The 17,538-nt window shown below is 41.8% G+C and overlaps 2 protein-coding genes across 2 annotated transcripts; both read right to left on the bottom strand.

Annotated features, from left to right (window-relative positions):
* Window positions 1-122: 122 nt before the first annotated feature.
* LOC143343474 (uncharacterized) lies at window positions 123-1,551 on the bottom strand. Its single transcript, XM_076768414.1, has 2 exons — window positions 1,534-1,551; window positions 123-665 (listed from the first exon to the last, which is right to left on the bottom strand). Exons 1-2 carry the CDS (start codon window positions 1,549-1,551, stop codon window positions 123-125), a joined length of 561 nt encoding a protein of 186 aa, XP_076624529.1.
* A 12,798-nt stretch (window positions 1,552-14,349) lies between these two features.
* Window positions 14,350-16,225, bottom strand: LOC143343747 (lysozyme-like). Its single transcript, XM_076768949.1, has one exon. The coding sequence runs from the start codon at window positions 16,092-16,094 to the stop codon at window positions 15,663-15,665; it is 432 nt and encodes a 143-aa protein (XP_076625064.1). The 5' UTR covers window positions 16,095-16,225; the 3' UTR covers window positions 14,350-15,662.
* Between the last annotated feature and the right edge of the window lie 1,313 nt (window positions 16,226-17,538).

Below are 17,538 nucleotides of genomic sequence, written 5' to 3'. Positions count from 1 at the left end.
ATCGTTCCTTGATGTCGGCTCGAAAGATCGTCGCTATGGTCGGCTGGTGTCCTCCACACGCTCTCACTCTTTCTCTCCCGTCTCACGCTCTCCCATCATCCTATCTTCTTCGAGTGTCCGCTTTAGTACGGGGCACCGTAGCTACCGCTGGGTCTGCTCGGAGCTCCGTAGGATCCGCTCGGTCCGCTTGGGTAGCCGCCAGGTCCTTGGCTGACCTGGTTGAACTGCGCCACCTGGATCGCTTGCCTGATTCCCTCGAGATCGATGCCTACCACGCGGGTTTGGTAACTGGGTACACCGTAGGACGAGCTGGGCACACCGTACTGACTGGACGGGGCACCGTAGCTAGAACTAGGTGCGTATCCACCGCCCCCGAATCCGCCAGATTGCTGCGAACTCAGCTCCTCCTTCAGCAGTATCTGACGTATCTGCTCGAGCAGGGCTCCGTCGACGGAGGCGCCTTCGCTGGTCTGGTAGCCGGTGGACACTTGGGTGTATCCACCGCCGCCTCCAAGAGAATAGCCACCCCCGCCGCCGCCGCCACCGCCACCGCCGAAAGAATAGCCACCACCTCCGCCGCCTCCTCCGGATGGCCTGTTATAGCTGTAGCCAGACGAGACTGGCGGCTCCGCCAGGGCGAACCCTGCCAGGCCGACTATCATGCACTGCAATTTTCAAATTTTACACTTTATTAATTACCCTGCTTAGAGGAGGGACTATAGAAAGTTTTCCTGACGGTTAAGTTTTTTATTATATACATAGTTCTTCCATGACAAGAACTAATGCGTTTAGTCCAGCTAACATAGTCTACTTTTTTCAGGTCTTCTCACTACCAGCGACGGTTCTCATCCCTTGAAAGGCGGACAGCTTGGCTAGGTTGCGTTTCGACCAGAGAATCAAGAGACCGACCACGGAGGCACAGTGAGGGTAATTCAAGGGTACTTTTGATCAGCCAAAATAATTGATAACGACTATAGCGGTGTATACCATTCGGTGGAAAGCGAAAGGCTGTCGATAGAAAGTCTCAGCTAAAGGGAGCGATTCGGGTACGGGGATCCGTGGGTTCGGCGTACCCGTGAGAAAACGAAAAAGAACCAAATCCGCTAAGACCGTCGAAAGCGTAGTTTAAGCTAAAGAGACGCCACCGTCGAAAGGGAAAGTGGCGGTTCGGGTTTCTCGTTAACGGGAAACTCGAATAACGAACCGAAAAACAAAGGCGCCGAGTTAATTTCCGGTTAGAAAGATCCGTTCGTAGGCACTTGCTTAACGATATTACTATTATTATTAGTTGAATAGTAGATTGTACGATACGAAACAAAGATTTTTTCGGAAAATTTGAATACACTGATATGGTGCTTGGTCGAACTTATCGAGGACACCGGCCACTGAAACGTCCCGCGCTAATCTCACTTTGGAAATTTTCTACACTTGTTCACCGAGTCGCTCTCCTTTTCCCACACTCACTCACGCTCTCTCTTTCTCTCTCTATCTGTTTCGGTTAGGGTAATGATTAGGAGAATTCAGCGTGCTTACCGCGATCAGAGGATTCATGTCGGCTTCTGCGATGCCGCTCGGTTCTGTGACTCCGTGGAAGGTAGACCGGGGTCCTTTATACCCCCACGGGAAGCAGGGGGATACTTGGGGCCCCCACAAAGAAGAGACGGGGGCCTCTCGAGTGAGAGTAATTCAGCTGTGAGACGATTCTCTCCTCCTCCTCTCCCCGCCGACCCTCCTCCTCCACGACGGTGCTCTGTCCTTTCGATTGTGTTCGCTTCTTCGTTCATCTGCCGCGCGTCGCGCCGACGCGTCCTCTTCTTCGACGGTCCGCGACCCTCTGCCCTGCGAATACCCGAATTTGGCTGGCGAGCGGTTGTGAAACGTTCTTCTCTCGATACTCGGCCAACGGGGCCCCGATTCGCGTCCTAGACCCAGACTCCTTTACGTGCTGCGCCGCACGGTCTGTTATTTCAGAAATTACTAGCTTCGATACATCAAGCACCCTATAATTTTGTCAGAACCAAACTTTTTATGCGTCATATCAGGGCGATCCATAAGTTTTTAGATAGTTTCGTTGAAAATTCAAATATAAAGATAGTAACAAGGAACAAAGATTAGTTTTTTATGTAAGAAAATATATTGAGAAAGTCTTTGGTACGCTGTTTTATTTCAGTTAAAAAAGATTGGTTAAAAATGTACATCGAAACGTTTATTTATTATAGGAACGAAAATTGTAATTTTACAAGTTTTTGTCTTGGAACGAAGCAAAGATTCTTAAAATGGCAGGCTGCGCGTCGTTGAAATCGTCCCCCCGATTTCGTCAATCGACTTTGACCCGCAGCGATCGCTGCTCGTACTCGATCTTGGCCCAGGCTTTCGTGCAATTACATGGCGCAACGGGGTCTTGAGGAATCGACGCAAAGACTAGGATGATTTTGTATTTCTCCATGTTTTCACATGTTCACTCGATCATTAGATGCGATATCAATCGAATCGTGTGCCCGGTGCTGTTGAAGCACAATTCCAAATCTTGTTAAAATTTCTATCATTAAAATTCCGTCTGTGCGCCTGGGAGAAGCACGTAGAACCATCCATCTAACATTGCAAGTAGACCACGGTTGACAGTCAGTTTTTTAAGCTATTTGCGAACGTTTAACCTACTTTTCTGTAATTTATTTTGTATATCGAAACACGCTAAGATGTTTCTGTCGGTGTTGAAAAATAGACACGAAAAACAGACATGACAATCGACCCGTTAATATTTGTACCGTGCAGTATTAAAATACTGCTAGTGTTGACAAACATTAATTTCCTGCTGAAAGTCTTAAAATAGACGTTTTCATTTCCGGTTCATCGTGTGGGTCACGTTCCACGCGTAAAAAGGAATGTTCCTACTAACTGGGACACAAGTTTCCAAAAAATGATGATTAATTCCTCTATATTTAAATTATTCATCGTGTCGTTTAATTATTTCATAACGCACAGCTTGGGCTATCAGCACTTAATTAAGCGACCAGTCACGTAGATCCACGTTTTTTCTTGCCAACTGTGTAATTACGTAGTACTATTCGTCCTTCAATTGTTAACACACCGCGTCAACGATGAGTTGTTTTATACATTTCTAATTAACAAAATTTTCCTCGCTGACCTATAATCGGAAATTTTTTTTAGACATACCTTGCCCGTTTCGGTAGCGTATGCAAATATCCTTGAAAGATATGCAAATGCGTTCGAAAAATATGCAATTTGTGAGTAATGTGTTTAACGTAGATCTCTGAGGTAGGCATTTATCAATTTATCAATTATGTCTCAATTAATAATTTATATACACTCGGCTACCATAATTTGCGTCACAATAAATTAGTAACCATTTTACAATGCGTGGAACACTTAACCGTTTCAGTTGGCCATCAGGGAATTATGACGTTCGAATAGTAATATTTAAATAATCGTATTTCGATAGTGATATCCGAATAATTCCGAATTCAAGTTCGTTAACCCAGATCACGTCGATGATTATACGCGATTCTTTGTAACCGTTTTACGTAACATTCGGTTGCGTTAACAGTGTCGAGTAAAAAAAAAACAGGCCGCAGAAAAGCAATCACGAAGCGTATCTTAAAGTCACCCGGTAGATCGTTGATCCTTGCTCTCCAGAGGGAGAGTATCAGGAAGAAAAGTACGCGGTCGAACGTAGTTGTATCATCCTCGCGGGAGAACTTCCTCGCGTTTCGAGCGTAATCAACGTCGTCTGCGGCGCCGTGTTCGTTCTGGCTGCACGCAGGCGGTCTCTGCAATCATGTGCACTCACACAACACACAGAGAAATGCACCTGGGGGAGATATCGGACGATACCTAACCGGACGCTGTCCAGCTCTGGTCCGCGCGGTGATGGTACCACGAAACGAGAGGGAAAACGCTTTCTTCGATGTGGAATTTAATTATCCGGCTCGTGAACTCTCGACCCACTTCTCGACACACTCGGATACGATGTTTTCTGTCATCTATCGCCTCTTTCCTTTCTTCTCATCGCCGTGTTCGCCCCATTTCCGGGCAGATTCGCGCGTTCCCCGATCACGCGCCTGACCAGTCCTCGTTGCGGAGCTCGTTCTTACGTTACAGTCGCCACCAATTTTTCAGTTTCATTACTCCGTTTACACCGTTCTCGTCGAAACAGTGCGCAACCGAGCATTTCATTCGACTGCGTTTTCAACCAACGACAGTAACGTTTGCACCAAGCGTATACAGTTTATAAAAAGTCACATCGTGTGAGGCTCAAAGACGTTGTACGGTCTTACGAACTGCGTTTACACGATAGTGCACCCCAAGTGTTTAATTCGACTGCGTTTACACTCGCTCGAGTTTATAAAAAGTATAACCACGATACGAAAGTAACACAAAGGATATGGAAATGTATGTTACGTGTTTATTAAAGAAAAAAAAAAAAATAGAACAGCGCCGTTTTATGGCTCGGCTCAATTTCTCTCATCGTCGGTACGTTGTTAAAAAAAAAGTGGAAAGTAACGGTCGGAGGATGTTGGTCGTAGATAATTTGACTCGTCGAAGAAAGCAGGAAACGATGCGCGATTTTGTGTTTGGAGCGCAGTATCGACATCACAGTAATTCTTTTTTCGATTACACGTATCTACAATCGCGTAAAAATGTCGATCTTACGAAAGACGCGCTCGCAGCCATCGCGTCGTCGTTTCTTCCGAGAAAATCGAAAGCTATAATTCAGTCGCGAAGATAGCCACGACCGCCTGGCTATTTTTGTCTAGAATTTATCCCCGCGTCGACGTCGCTTAACATTTATTCGTCGAGTGAAAGTAATTTTTTCAGTCGGTCGCGAGTAATCAAGACACATTTTGGTAAAATAACGGAAATATTCTTCTATGCTCGCTCGAATATCGAACGAAACGAACGATTTACGATCGCACGGTGGGCGTTAAATTACAGAAGTCGCCGAGACCCCCGTAATAATAACGTACGGTCCCCGTCGCCACCGTTTGTCGCGTAACAATTTATCCCCGTCGTAATAAATAATTTCCAGCGTATCGAACACGGAGAAAGTAAAAAGCTACGGAGGTTGACTAAACGGAACACCTTGCTCTTCGATATGAAATTACGATTTACGTTGTGGTACGATCAGAACGCGTACGTGGTACCCGCAAACCCCATTATTCGAGTTTTGTAACGATTTCGAACCGTGCCTAACAAACCACAAATACTTGCAGCAACCAGAAATTCCTAGAAACTACATTCTCGACTATAGAATTACATTTCTCTGCGAATCAACATTCGTCTTTCGTACGTCGACTCTCAAAACAATCGATGCTATTCTCGAGTCCCAATGAAGAAATTAATGTATTAACGCGTTAACTACCACGCTTGTTTTCCGTGTTTACATTTCTAATGACAATAAGGTTAATTAGAAGTTTTTAAGTATTAGAGTTTGTTCGTTCAAAGAGTTTTCTCGAAGTTTAAAAGTCGCCGAACGTTAATTAAAATGTTTCGAATCGCGCGCCGACGTCGCCGAGAGGGTTCGGGTGAATTCGGAAAACTTCGTGGCCGCGATCACGGGGGTTTATATTGCTTCTCGAAGGGTGACGCGAGTCAGTCTGCGCACAGCAGTCGAGCGGATTGGGAGGTATATGAATATTTTAATTATTTCTTTCGAAGTTTTTCCCTCCCAACTATGCAATTCCCTGTGCTGTACAGTATCGTCTTAAGTACAGTCTATAGATTAATTCGAAATTAACGTGGTCCGATTTGTTGCTGGAGAAGGTGTTCTTATTTCCTTGATCGCAAACGCGATTCATTCGGGCTCGTCGATCCCGATGACTGGTAATATTCGCGGACCCTCGAGTCACGTCTTGCCATGTACTGCATCCGAGTTTCTCGGATATTAATGTTGCAGGGTTGTAGGAAGGGAGGGGAATCCGTGGGCCTGGGGCTTGACTTTCGCTCGGCCGATGGAACTTCTCTTGGATGGTCTTCTTCCTCCTTGATGCTGTCTAGCTCGGATTCTTTTCGTTGCATCCCGAAGAATCGATTCAATTCCGACGGTTTTAAAAGCAAGATTGAACACGCACTAATGGGCTTTTAACATAAATAATATTTTACTCGAGTATAGAACGTAGAAAGACAAACGACGTCGTGATGTCACAGGATTTTTAACAAGTAACTGCTTTATTAGCGCATAATTCATTCTAACTTTCTTCGTAGATACAAGATAAAAACGTCACGCGAGTAATTAACAATTTTACGTCGAGAGCCGATCGCTCATTTGCCTAAGTAATTAAGAGGAATGGTCGCGGTGAGTTCCACGAACGTTTCGAGCTATCGTTGATCTTTTTTCGGCAGAAATTTGCATTTTAGAATTACATACATCTGTTCCAGAAAGGAAAGCGCTGTAATTGTTCAGTTAGCCGTAAATTGTTACTTGTTAAGGAGGACTGTGCTTATTAATTATAGGATTTTTAGAGACTACAAAGAGTTCTCACAATTTTTAAAAGCAATTATCCTAATTGTTATCTTGGATTGTCGTTACGGTGAAAGAATGTAGTCATTGTAGACATTTTACGAGGCAGATTTCTCGTGATGTTAGGCGAGTGGCAGTTTTGCGCCTTTCATGATCACGCTTGTTATTCTCGCGAGACTCGCGGACCTACGCGTTTCCTTGTTCAAGCGTGGCGAAGGTTCGCGCCATCGCGTAGGATGTGTTTCGAGTCCCACGAAAAAAAAAAAAGTTCTAACATATAACGAAATGATGTGTAATCCGACGAGGTGAAAGGCTGCGAATTCCCAGTGAAAGGTGAAAGGAAAAATATTTTCGTGCGATGGTACAGAAAATTCGGTGCTACGCGGATGGATCAAGCGGATTACGCCATCTTGACGTCGATCAAACGGAGGTCACTTTTTACCTTTACATTTTAATCGATCGGAGTAGGACTTTAACAGATTTCTAAAGACCGAATACGGGTTGAAATTGACTTACCTTTGTCGGTGGATTATTTCGGTGCAACGAGACAGTTTATTCGTTACGGAATCGTAAGTAACGCATATGCGACTATTAACGGGCTCGTCCGTTTGCAAGATAATAGCCCATAAACCGCGTAAACAGTATAGGCAATATCAACGAGTCTCTGGATACATTACCATACTAATGAGAATGTTTGTGCGACATAAATGTTTGCCGTACACTGTTGAATAATATATCCCTTTGTGTCTCGGGGACTACAGTGTGCGCTTTTATAGGCGGTTCGCAAATTTATAGCGGTAGCCGAATAACACGCATGAATATTTACAACCTTAGACGACGCCAGACGCGGGATGATTTATGCGAATTCTTCGACGCGTCGTTGTACGGGAAAATTATTTAAAGATCATTTGTTGGGTATTTAAATCCTTACGTTTTACACGCGTCACTAAACATAAATTAGCGCCTATCTATGCGTTTAAATATCGCGTTTTATTAAAAAGTAAGACTGCTTTCAAACTTTTGGACGGTAACGTAGGTCCGAAACTAACAACTTATTAATGTAATTTCAAGATTCGCAAGTTCAGCGGTACGGTCGTAAGATTTTAGAACTCTATAGGTTTATTGTTTTCATCGACGGTTGGCTTCGACCTCTGTAGTCAAGAAGCGGCCATCTTTGCCATTAGGTAAACCGATCGAACAACAGGCTTCAGGTAGTCTCTCGTGGAGCTTGACAGTGAACGGACGAACGCTTAGAATTGTAGCCTAACAGTGTCAATACTTAATATATTATCTGTCATATTTGTATTCTACTTCCTACGAAACGAGTATCATACATTTTTCTGGCTTGGCTGTAGTTGGAACGATCGAGATTTAAAATCGAAAGTTCACCGGTTCTTGAGGTGTTCGGGCACACCGGAAATTGACGATGAAAGTGTCGGATAACCGGTGGATCCGAGCCTTGGTACGGTAATCAAGAGCGACAGAGCGCGTATGGTATAAAATGTGATCTCATCGTCGAGAAATTGGTACAAGCAGGTAGTATTGCTGTGAGAGCAGAGTCCAGGCGAACTCGCAACAATCTTAATGAGAGGTCTTGTTGACGTATCTCGGCTATTACATCGTGCGATGTTTATCTGAATAATAAGGACGAAACGTTTCTTGTCCCTGTTGCAGAAGCTGCGTCACGGAAGGCCAATGTACGACACACATTTCAACAATAAACTTTTCACTGTAAGTCGGTCCCGTTAGGATTTTCCTTACGCGAAAACGAACGCGATACAGGCTGGTCTTTGCTTTTCAAACTTGATCGTCGAAGGTCATGTAAATATATTGGATTTATGAAGGAAGGAAACGAAACGAAATGTTCTTAGGGTTCAAGGAATTGTAAATCCACTTTGGTAAAGTCTGATTGCATATACTATTAAAATGTGCAGAGTAGTTGAATAAAATAACGATAGATACAGGAGAGAAAATGTAATTTTGAAGGTGGAAAACAGACATCGATAAAACTTAATTATAAATGATTAATATAATTATATTAGTAAGGAAATGTACAAGTAAATAGGAACGCAAATAGTGCAGGTGACATTATAAATAAGATAAAATGTGACGATACAAGTTGTTTTGAACACAGCGACACGATTCGGTCGCTAAAATTAGTATACGAATGTTGTTAGAAATTGATTTCGACTGACAAAAATTAATTAATGATGTTGGACGAGGTATCGACCGATGGCCGTGAAGAAAATTATTTTGAAGCCTTGACCCCATTTTTTTACCCTCTTTGGAATGTTTCTTCAGGTAGATTTCGTTCAGGAAATTCCTAATCAAACGATCGTCGTTAATATGTCGTATACATCGCTTTCTCTGGTCGTCGATCAGTCGATTAGTATCAAGAGAGGTGTCGTACGAAGGTTGTAAGCAATTTACATCAAGTTCAGAACAGCAAACCGATTAATATTGACAATATTATTAATCGTGAGCGGTCAATATAATTTCTAGATATTTTTAAATGATGGGACTCTATCCTTATCAATTTTTAATGATTTATTTAGCTTCCTGTTTTCATTTAATTTTGTACGAAATTCACGTATAATTGGGGGGTTTGAATAAACTGTTGATAGAAAATATGTACATCGATATTGTTTAAAAATTTATCGTTTAAAATTGTATAAAAAGAAAATTGTAACTTGTTTTATAGCGCCCTGTACTAGACGACGCGACGGATACGGTAATATTACGGCCAGGCGTCCTAGAAGAGCGTCATGAACATCTTCCCATGTATGTAATTATCACTGCGGTATGTGAAAACTGGAGAAACGCTTCCGGTTGGTTTATACCGGACGAGACAGGTCTGTATAAAACTAGCGAATCTATCTCTTATTTTTTTTTTTTTTTTTTTAACACCCTTCACGTCGCTATGTATACACTCAATAACATCGCTCCGAGCGATCTTGTCGATTTCTTCTTCTGCATCAGCTTTTTTTACTTCCAGAATTACTTCGGTTACGACTACCACTTTCTTCGCGCAGAATCTTCTTCTTGTACTCCTAAGTAAATAAGCCTAGTTCAAAACTCCCGCGTTACGTAAGTGCAAATACGGTCTGCAGTTCCTCGAATTCGATTGGAATCGAAGTTACGAGAATTTCTCCTCGCGTTTCGAGTCAAAAAACTAGGAACATTTTGAATTTTGACGCGCGGCATATTAAACTGAAAGGCTTCGTATGAATACAATAATTCCTCTGTTAAAGTTTCCCAAGAGAAAATTTAGTTTGCTGCCTATCAGATGACTGACGTAAGTTAACAATGTAACCAACGCGAAGGTGACGAGAAGAAAATCGTGAAAAGTTGACCTGATTCTTCGAGGTAGACTCACTGAATGAGTATTATCTAATTTAATAATTTGTCATACGTTGTTCTACTCGAATAGTCTTCGTAAATTCGATGAAAAATTCTTTTTTTTCGTTAAAAATATGAGGAAATTCGCTTAATGAAATTAATGGACAACTTAGAAAATGTCAATAAAGGTGTTTGTAAGTACTTGGACGAAGAGGCTGGTTTCGGTCGTGTTGATTTAATGGTAAAGCGATTCGAGTCGCGTTAGAGGAGAGTTAGAATTATTATATTTCTATTTACCTAATCATTGAGCAATCCACTCGACAACGTAACAGCGATCGGCGGTCATCCGCATTCTAAAACAATCCCTGGCACAAGATTGAACCTAGTTTCTCCAAAGTGATCGACCCGAAACTTTCGATAACGTCGATGTAGGTAAAAGGAACTCTCTTAAGCGTCATCCATGCGATAATACCGTTGCTTTCGATTAATATTTATTTAATATTTATCATAGAAAGCCAATATATAGTACATACTACGATGCCGTTTGTTTTTTATATTCTAGTAAAATATTGTTCACGCGTTCTGTTTTGCTCCTTACTGTATTGGATTAATTTCACTATGCGTACTCGTATTGTTAATTAAATTCAACGCAAATTGCTAACAAAATATATCACAAAAACCCGTCAAATCGACGGGTTCCGTAAATCCGGCGTTAAACGTGTAAAAGTTGACGCGTGACGTGTTATCCGTAATTTATTTGCGAATTATTATTACACAGTTCGGTCGCGTGGGTTTTGACATTTAAAAGCGGCGATCGGACCGTGTACACAATCAATTTCGGGGCTTTTGGCACTCTGTCGCGAATTCGAGAAGATCGGTCTTATTCATTTATTTTTTCGTAATTTTTTTTTTTTGCAACGAAACAAAGTGTTAAACACTCACGGTGCCAACTCTGTCGCGAGAGTTCGTCGCGACGTTCCTTTCGCTTCTTTCTAATCAGCTTGGCACCGTTTTAATCTTGCCGCTTTCCTTTCCGGCTCAAAATGCTTATTTGGCACCGCGTAACGTCCATTAAAATGCTTTCTTCATAGTAATTTTCACGTTTTTACTTTTACCTTACCTCTCGCAATCTACAGCCGAGATCGTTCACTTTTTTCTTTCCTTCCTTTTTTTTTTTTTACGCGAACTAGTTGCACAACCACAACTATTACCGAACTCGTCGGCGATTAATTAGTAATTACCGAGCTTAATAACAGAAGCATCGTAATCTTCTTTCGTACTTTTTTTTATGAAAGTGAGAGTGGCGTTGCCAGCGACGGGATTGATGGAACTGATCGCATCGGTGTTTCCCAATCTTTCTCGAGTCGTGTTCTACAATAGTCAATAACCCTTCCCTCAAAAATTCATAAAAAAGGCATTTTTAGTAGAATAAGAGAATCAATTATTCATTAAAGTCACGTAATAAAAATGTTTATCGATCGAAGTATTTCATAGTTTTGGTGTTTGTTTTTATGAAAGCGAACCTGTCAATTATAATTAATATTTCCTACAAGTTTGTTACAAAAGGAGAACAAAATTAATCTAACGCATTGCATCATAGTCTGCTCTCTACTTGATTTCTCTAAAGACCGCGTTAAACTCACCTTAAGTCCTGTTAATTTTTCCAATGGTTTCCTTATCATTTGTTTATTTGTATAATTAAGCTGTGGTTTAAAATTATGCTCTGCAATACTTGCTGTAACAAACTAGAAAATAGTTGTACTGCCTGCTACAAAATTCCAACAATTATCTAAGTAATGCTTCTAAAGAGGGTTGGGCAATAATTGACCTACCGAAAGAAAAAACAAACGATGTCCTGTGGGAGGGTTAAAAATGTAGGATAAAAATGGGGGGAGAGTTGCTAGCGGTACAAACGCAATTACCCAGTCGTTTCTGCTCGCTCTTTATCGGATCACTTTCTTCGAAGGAGTATCGTGGCGCGACCTTTGCAGAGGTCGGCTCCGAACTACGCTCGAGTTTCACCGGCACGCTCTTCTCGTTCGCCATGGTTCACCGTTACTTAGACTCGTTTATTCCAAGATCGATTCGCGCACTTCCTTCTTCCTGCGGCGAACCGGCACGATGCACCCTGAGAACCCACGCTCTCGACCTTACGTTCCGTGCAATCGAAAATTGTCTTCTTACCGGAAACGCGAGAACGTCTGTCTAATCAATTCGAGTTCTCCCGGGTAATCGACGCGTCTAAGGAAACGAACCGTTTCTAATTAAACCGTTCGTAAGCGGATTTCGCGAATCTTGCAAACGACGTTATTCCAAATCGACGAAGACAGTTACGAGACAGTTGTAGACAATGCGTTACGATCAAAGAAGATTCAGCGAACAGATTTGTTTGTCGAGTGGCTTCCTCGAGATGTCTGGAACTCGTACCATTTGTGAACGAACATCTCCCATTCAGTATTTATGTACTTCCGACGAAAAGCTTGTTAATATTCATCGCATGTGCACCGTTATTCAATACTAATTCATCGAGAAATGCAACATGTGCAGCGAGGTTTATTGCGTCTATCGCGCCGTCTTCGACCGTACAAACGCGTTACGTGATTTACTGCTTCGCGAACCTTCCCGCGGCTTCTCACGATTACCAGCCGCGGATTCCGTAACCGATTTTTCACTCTTATCGTAGACGACGCTATAAATCGATTCATTAATAATTATTGTCATTACTATTTACGATTATCGACGCTTCTTAAACAGCTTATCCGCCATTGCGTAAATTCGCGCCTTTCTTGCGCCTTCGATACTCGTAATGGCGGTCGGTATTCCTGAAATTATTCTCTATCGATAGTCAATATCGTTAATAAACGATTACAAGCTTGGCATCGTTGGCGATACGCAGTTTATTACCTAACAAACTTTCTGGTCATTTTTCTGAAACTTCGGTTATAAATTCAAAAGCCCCTTACTATTAGAATTTATTTTTTATTCGTATGTTTCTAGTTTGTAGCAGTAAACAGTTGTTTTCGAAATCTTTTCAACCCTTGGATCGGAGCGTTCGGAAGGCCTGTAATTAGAAGCGATTATGCGTGGAGATTGTCCGTGATCGATCACGAGTAGATTGCCCTCCGATGGCTTGGCTACTGCCTATGAAAGAAGCAACGATGACCCGGGTCGCTCTCACGCGTTTGTCTCAGTTGTTCACTTCCGCTAGTGAAAGGTGCATGCACACTCACCTCTAAGGTAAAATGCGGTTACGTTGCACCTACGTGCATCCCCGCGTGTGCATCAGACTGTCCAAGTACGCCTCCTCTGCCAGTAAACCGGCAATGTTCACCTGGAAAGGCAGGCTTAGATCGACGCATCACTCTAATTGAAATTCTAACGGGTGTTCCGCGAGACACGATCCGATTTCTCTGTCGATCGATTTCGATTCTGTTCGACGCTTTGCATTCACAATTCCTTATTTCTTATTCCTTTTTCGACCATTTTCATCCGTAGTTTCGAGAATTCTTCTATCAGAAATTCAGATAAATCTTTTTGCTTTCGCTATTCTTTTTTTTTAACAAAGAAAATCTGAATTACCTACTTCCAACAAGTTTCTCAATGTCAAAAATCTCGTTGGAGTCGTCGAGAATTATCGACTGAGTTAAGAATTTTCAGTCGCAAGGAGTCTACGAACTCGTTGCATAATCGTTTACGCACTCGCTGTCGTCTTTCCTAGGCGTATCGTGAAAACGCTCGAACACGTGGTAACGATCGATTTTAAAGAGAAAAAGAGAAACGCGGAAAGACGAGCGGGCCGAGGCGATCGTCCAAGAAAGTGTTACTTCGCGGCTCGTCTTATCGCGTGAGAACACGTTCACTGGACCTGCACGTTAACTCGTATCACTATAATAACGTGTACTTGACATTTCGAAGCGCGAGTTACGCAACACCTGCTTTTTATGACTCGTAACCCTGATAGTCCTAGTCTCAACAACATTCCTCGAAAAAATTCGACGACATTGAATGTCCCGCGGCAATATCGATCATCGATACTTTTTCCTTCGATTTCGAGCGATCGATGGTCGAACCAGAGGCGCGCTTTCAAAAGGTTGTTTTAAAAATTTTCGAATTGTTGTAACGGATGAAATTTTGTAATCGTAATCATCTAGAAAATGCAATTACGATCGGACGTAATAAAATTAAATTAATGGACAAAAATCGAACGGTCGCGATACTTTTTCCGAGCAGAGAACGAAATCAGGAAGAAACTCATGCATTCGCGTCACGTCCAGCTTTGTAATTCTAATGGTCGTCGGCATTTCTAAACGATTTTACTATTTCGACCGATTCTGTTTGCCAAGTCGGGCGACCCATGTATGACCACGTCGATGGGTTATATCATTGTTGAGTAGGTTCCAATCGATTCGTGGTCGTATTTAATAGATGTGCTTCTTTTCTCCTTGCGACTCTACTTAACGATACATCGTTCGATATCGTGCACAGTGAATCGAATCGTTGTGCAAATGAAGCGATAAAATAATATACTTCGATCTAGCTTAATATAAAATTTATTTAAACAGATACATTCGAAGTTTCGTCGAGTAACTCTTATTAAAATCTCGAGTGACTTTGGATTTTTAAACACAGGCTATTTAACATTTAGCCTCGAAGAAGTTGTAACATCTTGCGTAATAGTATTCGGATTTTATCTTTCGACTGGTTCTTGATTCTATGTTTATTCATGTTCATTATCGAAGAATTTTGTTCGTAAATGTAAATTTAGTTTAAGATATTTAAATTATAGTGGGAGTATGTATTTTGTACAATGTATTTTATGGGCTGAATATTGTTTACGCATCTGTGCCATATCGTTCCCATTTTGATGGCCCCTCCTACTGTTTCCAAACGACAATCTCTTCAAGCGTTCCAAGAAGCAGTAGATAAAAGTATTACGGAACTTAACAATTACCTGTTTCGCTCTACGAGCAAAAACGCGATAAGAGACTTATCGGATAGGTATATGGCACTTTTTTACAAGCAACGAAGAAATTATCGCTATAATAAACAAATAAATTGTTCGCCGCGAGTCGGAAATGTTCGAAGCGCCTGGTAGCTCGCGCGAAGATATATTTCATCGATTCGTATTCAAATGCATGTAAAAATAGCCGCATCTGTGTATAAATATTTCGATTATCTTTATCAGTTAGAAACCAACCGGTAGCACACTTGTGAACTTCGCACTGGGCTCGCAAACATCGAACAGTGTTGCTTTCGATTATTTTTAAATGTCATTCTTTCTCGTCAATTTCCATACTCCGATTCTACCAACGAAACGAACGTTAGAACTCTGTCAGAATTAACGTCGTCACGGTACCTGCTCGAACGATCGGATAAATGCTAGTAGAGGGAATAATCCGTAGATTATTAATCGCGTCGCATTTTTTCGAATCTTTTTGCGTGTTGCAACACAGATTCGAGTAGGATTCGATGTTAAAAATCTAAAAGTCTTAGGGGCGTTGAAAGTCTTGATAACGTCAATAATTATAAATTTCTTTTATTGTTTCTGTTGTTGCATTTTTATTGATAAATAAAAGAAAATCTGAAAACATATGGCTATTATAAATATGTATTGTTTGACTCGTAAGACTTTCAAAACGATCAAGATTTCGAAGTACTTTGATATTTTAAAGATTCGAAGCGATCGAAATTCCATCGTTATCATAGACTCGTTATACGAACCGATTCCAGGAGCAACACGGATACGGATAAACCGAGTTTAACCCATATAAACGTCACGGAACCATCACCCACTAGTTCGATAACCCCGAATGATGCAAAGACATAGATGTCGTCGCGTTCGTCGTTATCGTCTGCACTTGGCGATGTTCGGTAGTGGTTTGTTTTTGCAGTTCTTCAACCAGCCGTCCCAAGACTTGAATCCCTCGCGGTCCATGATCGTTTTCGCGCAAACTATGTCGTCCTGTATGTTGTCGTCCGCGAAGTCCTCGCACCGTTTGTTGCATATGCCTCCTGAGTGTCCTCTGGAACACCACTTGGCGCTGTTGATCTGGAAGATGCCGAAACTGTAGCTGGAGGCCCTTTTCGGGCCAGTCACCAGCTGCGTGTTCATTCCACTCTCGTTTTGCATCAGGCATATCCAAGTGCTGATGTAAGTTCTGGAGATCCCGGCTCGTTGTAGCTCGTGCATGGCCTCGCAGTCTGAGAGGATCCTTGCGCGAACACAGGTGTCCATCGTCAGGACCACCATGGTCGACACGACAAACCACAATCTCATTGTCTCTTGGTTTGTCCCTCGATGATCGCGCGAACGATGTATTTTATCGCGGTCAAGTGTTCGATTTGCAACGCAACCGCGGCGGATATTCGCGATGAAATGTGACGCGTGTTGGCTCTTGGTTTCTGTCGCTCGTCGCACCGCTGGCGTACGCTACGCGATAACCTTGAGCTTGAGCGACAAATTATCATTTCCTCGGCGCAGCCAGCGCGGAAAGAAGTCCCGCTTCTTTCTTACGCTCGAGGATTTCGCGGAATCACCGTCTCTTCTATTATCTCTTTGGTAAATGGAGTGTTTTAATTACTATTCATATTTTTTTATCGCGTTTATCACACGGATCGAATCCATCAGATTTCTCATGTGGCTACTTTGTTTTTAGATAGCTAAGTCGATCTCGATCCTCCGACACTCTAAGAATTGATTCGAATAACGCGCTACTATTACAGATGAGGTATACGGGTAGACCTTACACCTTATGGACTTTCGTGGCCCAATCTAATTGCCATACCGGTCTGAAAATTCGAAGGTGATTTTAGCGTCCTCGGTCAGGTGAGAAACTATTCACTGAATTGGTATTGATGGGCAGGCACCTGTAGGTTGTGAGTAAATACATATGAGTTGATTATGGGAGGGATTCAAAAAGGCAATTCAGTATTATCAGACGGCAGACCGGTGCTCGAGGGAAACTGCTCCTCCACTTACACACACTAATATATAGCCACCTTGTATATGAGTTCTGGAGTTACGTATAGTTTCAGGGATTCAAGGAGGAGCTGGTTGCTTCAAATGGTCTCCCTCAATAGCGTGTGTATTCCATTGAAATTTATTTGTGAAGTAGAGTTTATGGATACCTACAAAAAAGTATTAAACAACATTTCCGTAGAGCCTCAAACAAATTAATTAAAAATGGAAAACAAATTTTTAAGAAAAATCGGCGAAAAAAAAATTTCAAATCGTTCTGAAAAAATTATTTTCGATTGCAGGGATCAATTACAATCATTTTTGGTCAACAGCCATACCCCCGAAATCCTATCCAGTTTCTAGAAAAAAATTCGAGAAGGTGTGAAATTTTTCGACAAAATTAAAAAGTTTCAAATCGTTCTAAAAAAATTATTTTCAGTTGCAGGGGTCAATTTCAATCATTTTTGATCATTAGACATACCTTCGAAATCCTAACCAATTTCGAGAAAAAAATTCCTCACCGAAAATATAATTCCTGGCCAGAAATGTTAACCCGAAATTTCATGCGAATCTTTAAAATGTCATAACTCCTGAACGGATTGGACGATTTTAATGTTTAAAAAAGCAAACTACGCGTATTTTGATGGAGAATATGTAGAAATTGCAAAAATATTCGAAAAGTTGATCCTTGACCCCGCAAAATGAGAAAAACCCCCTAAAAATGATCCAATTTTCAAACAGCCATAACTCCTACTATAGCGAA

The sequence above is a fragment of the Colletes latitarsis genome, chromosome 7 (genome assembly GCF_051014445.1).
Source record: "Colletes latitarsis isolate SP2378_abdomen chromosome 7, iyColLati1, whole genome shotgun sequence".
NCBI lineage: Eukaryota > Metazoa > Arthropoda > Insecta > Hymenoptera > Colletidae > Colletes > Colletes latitarsis.
This window is presented reverse-complemented; position numbering and strand designations above follow the sequence as displayed.

Coding starts and splice junctions, on each gene's coding strand:
- LOC143343747 (XM_076768949.1), bottom strand. CDS start 16,094: ATGAGATTGTGGTTTGTCGTGTCGACCATGGTGGTCCTGACGATGGAC.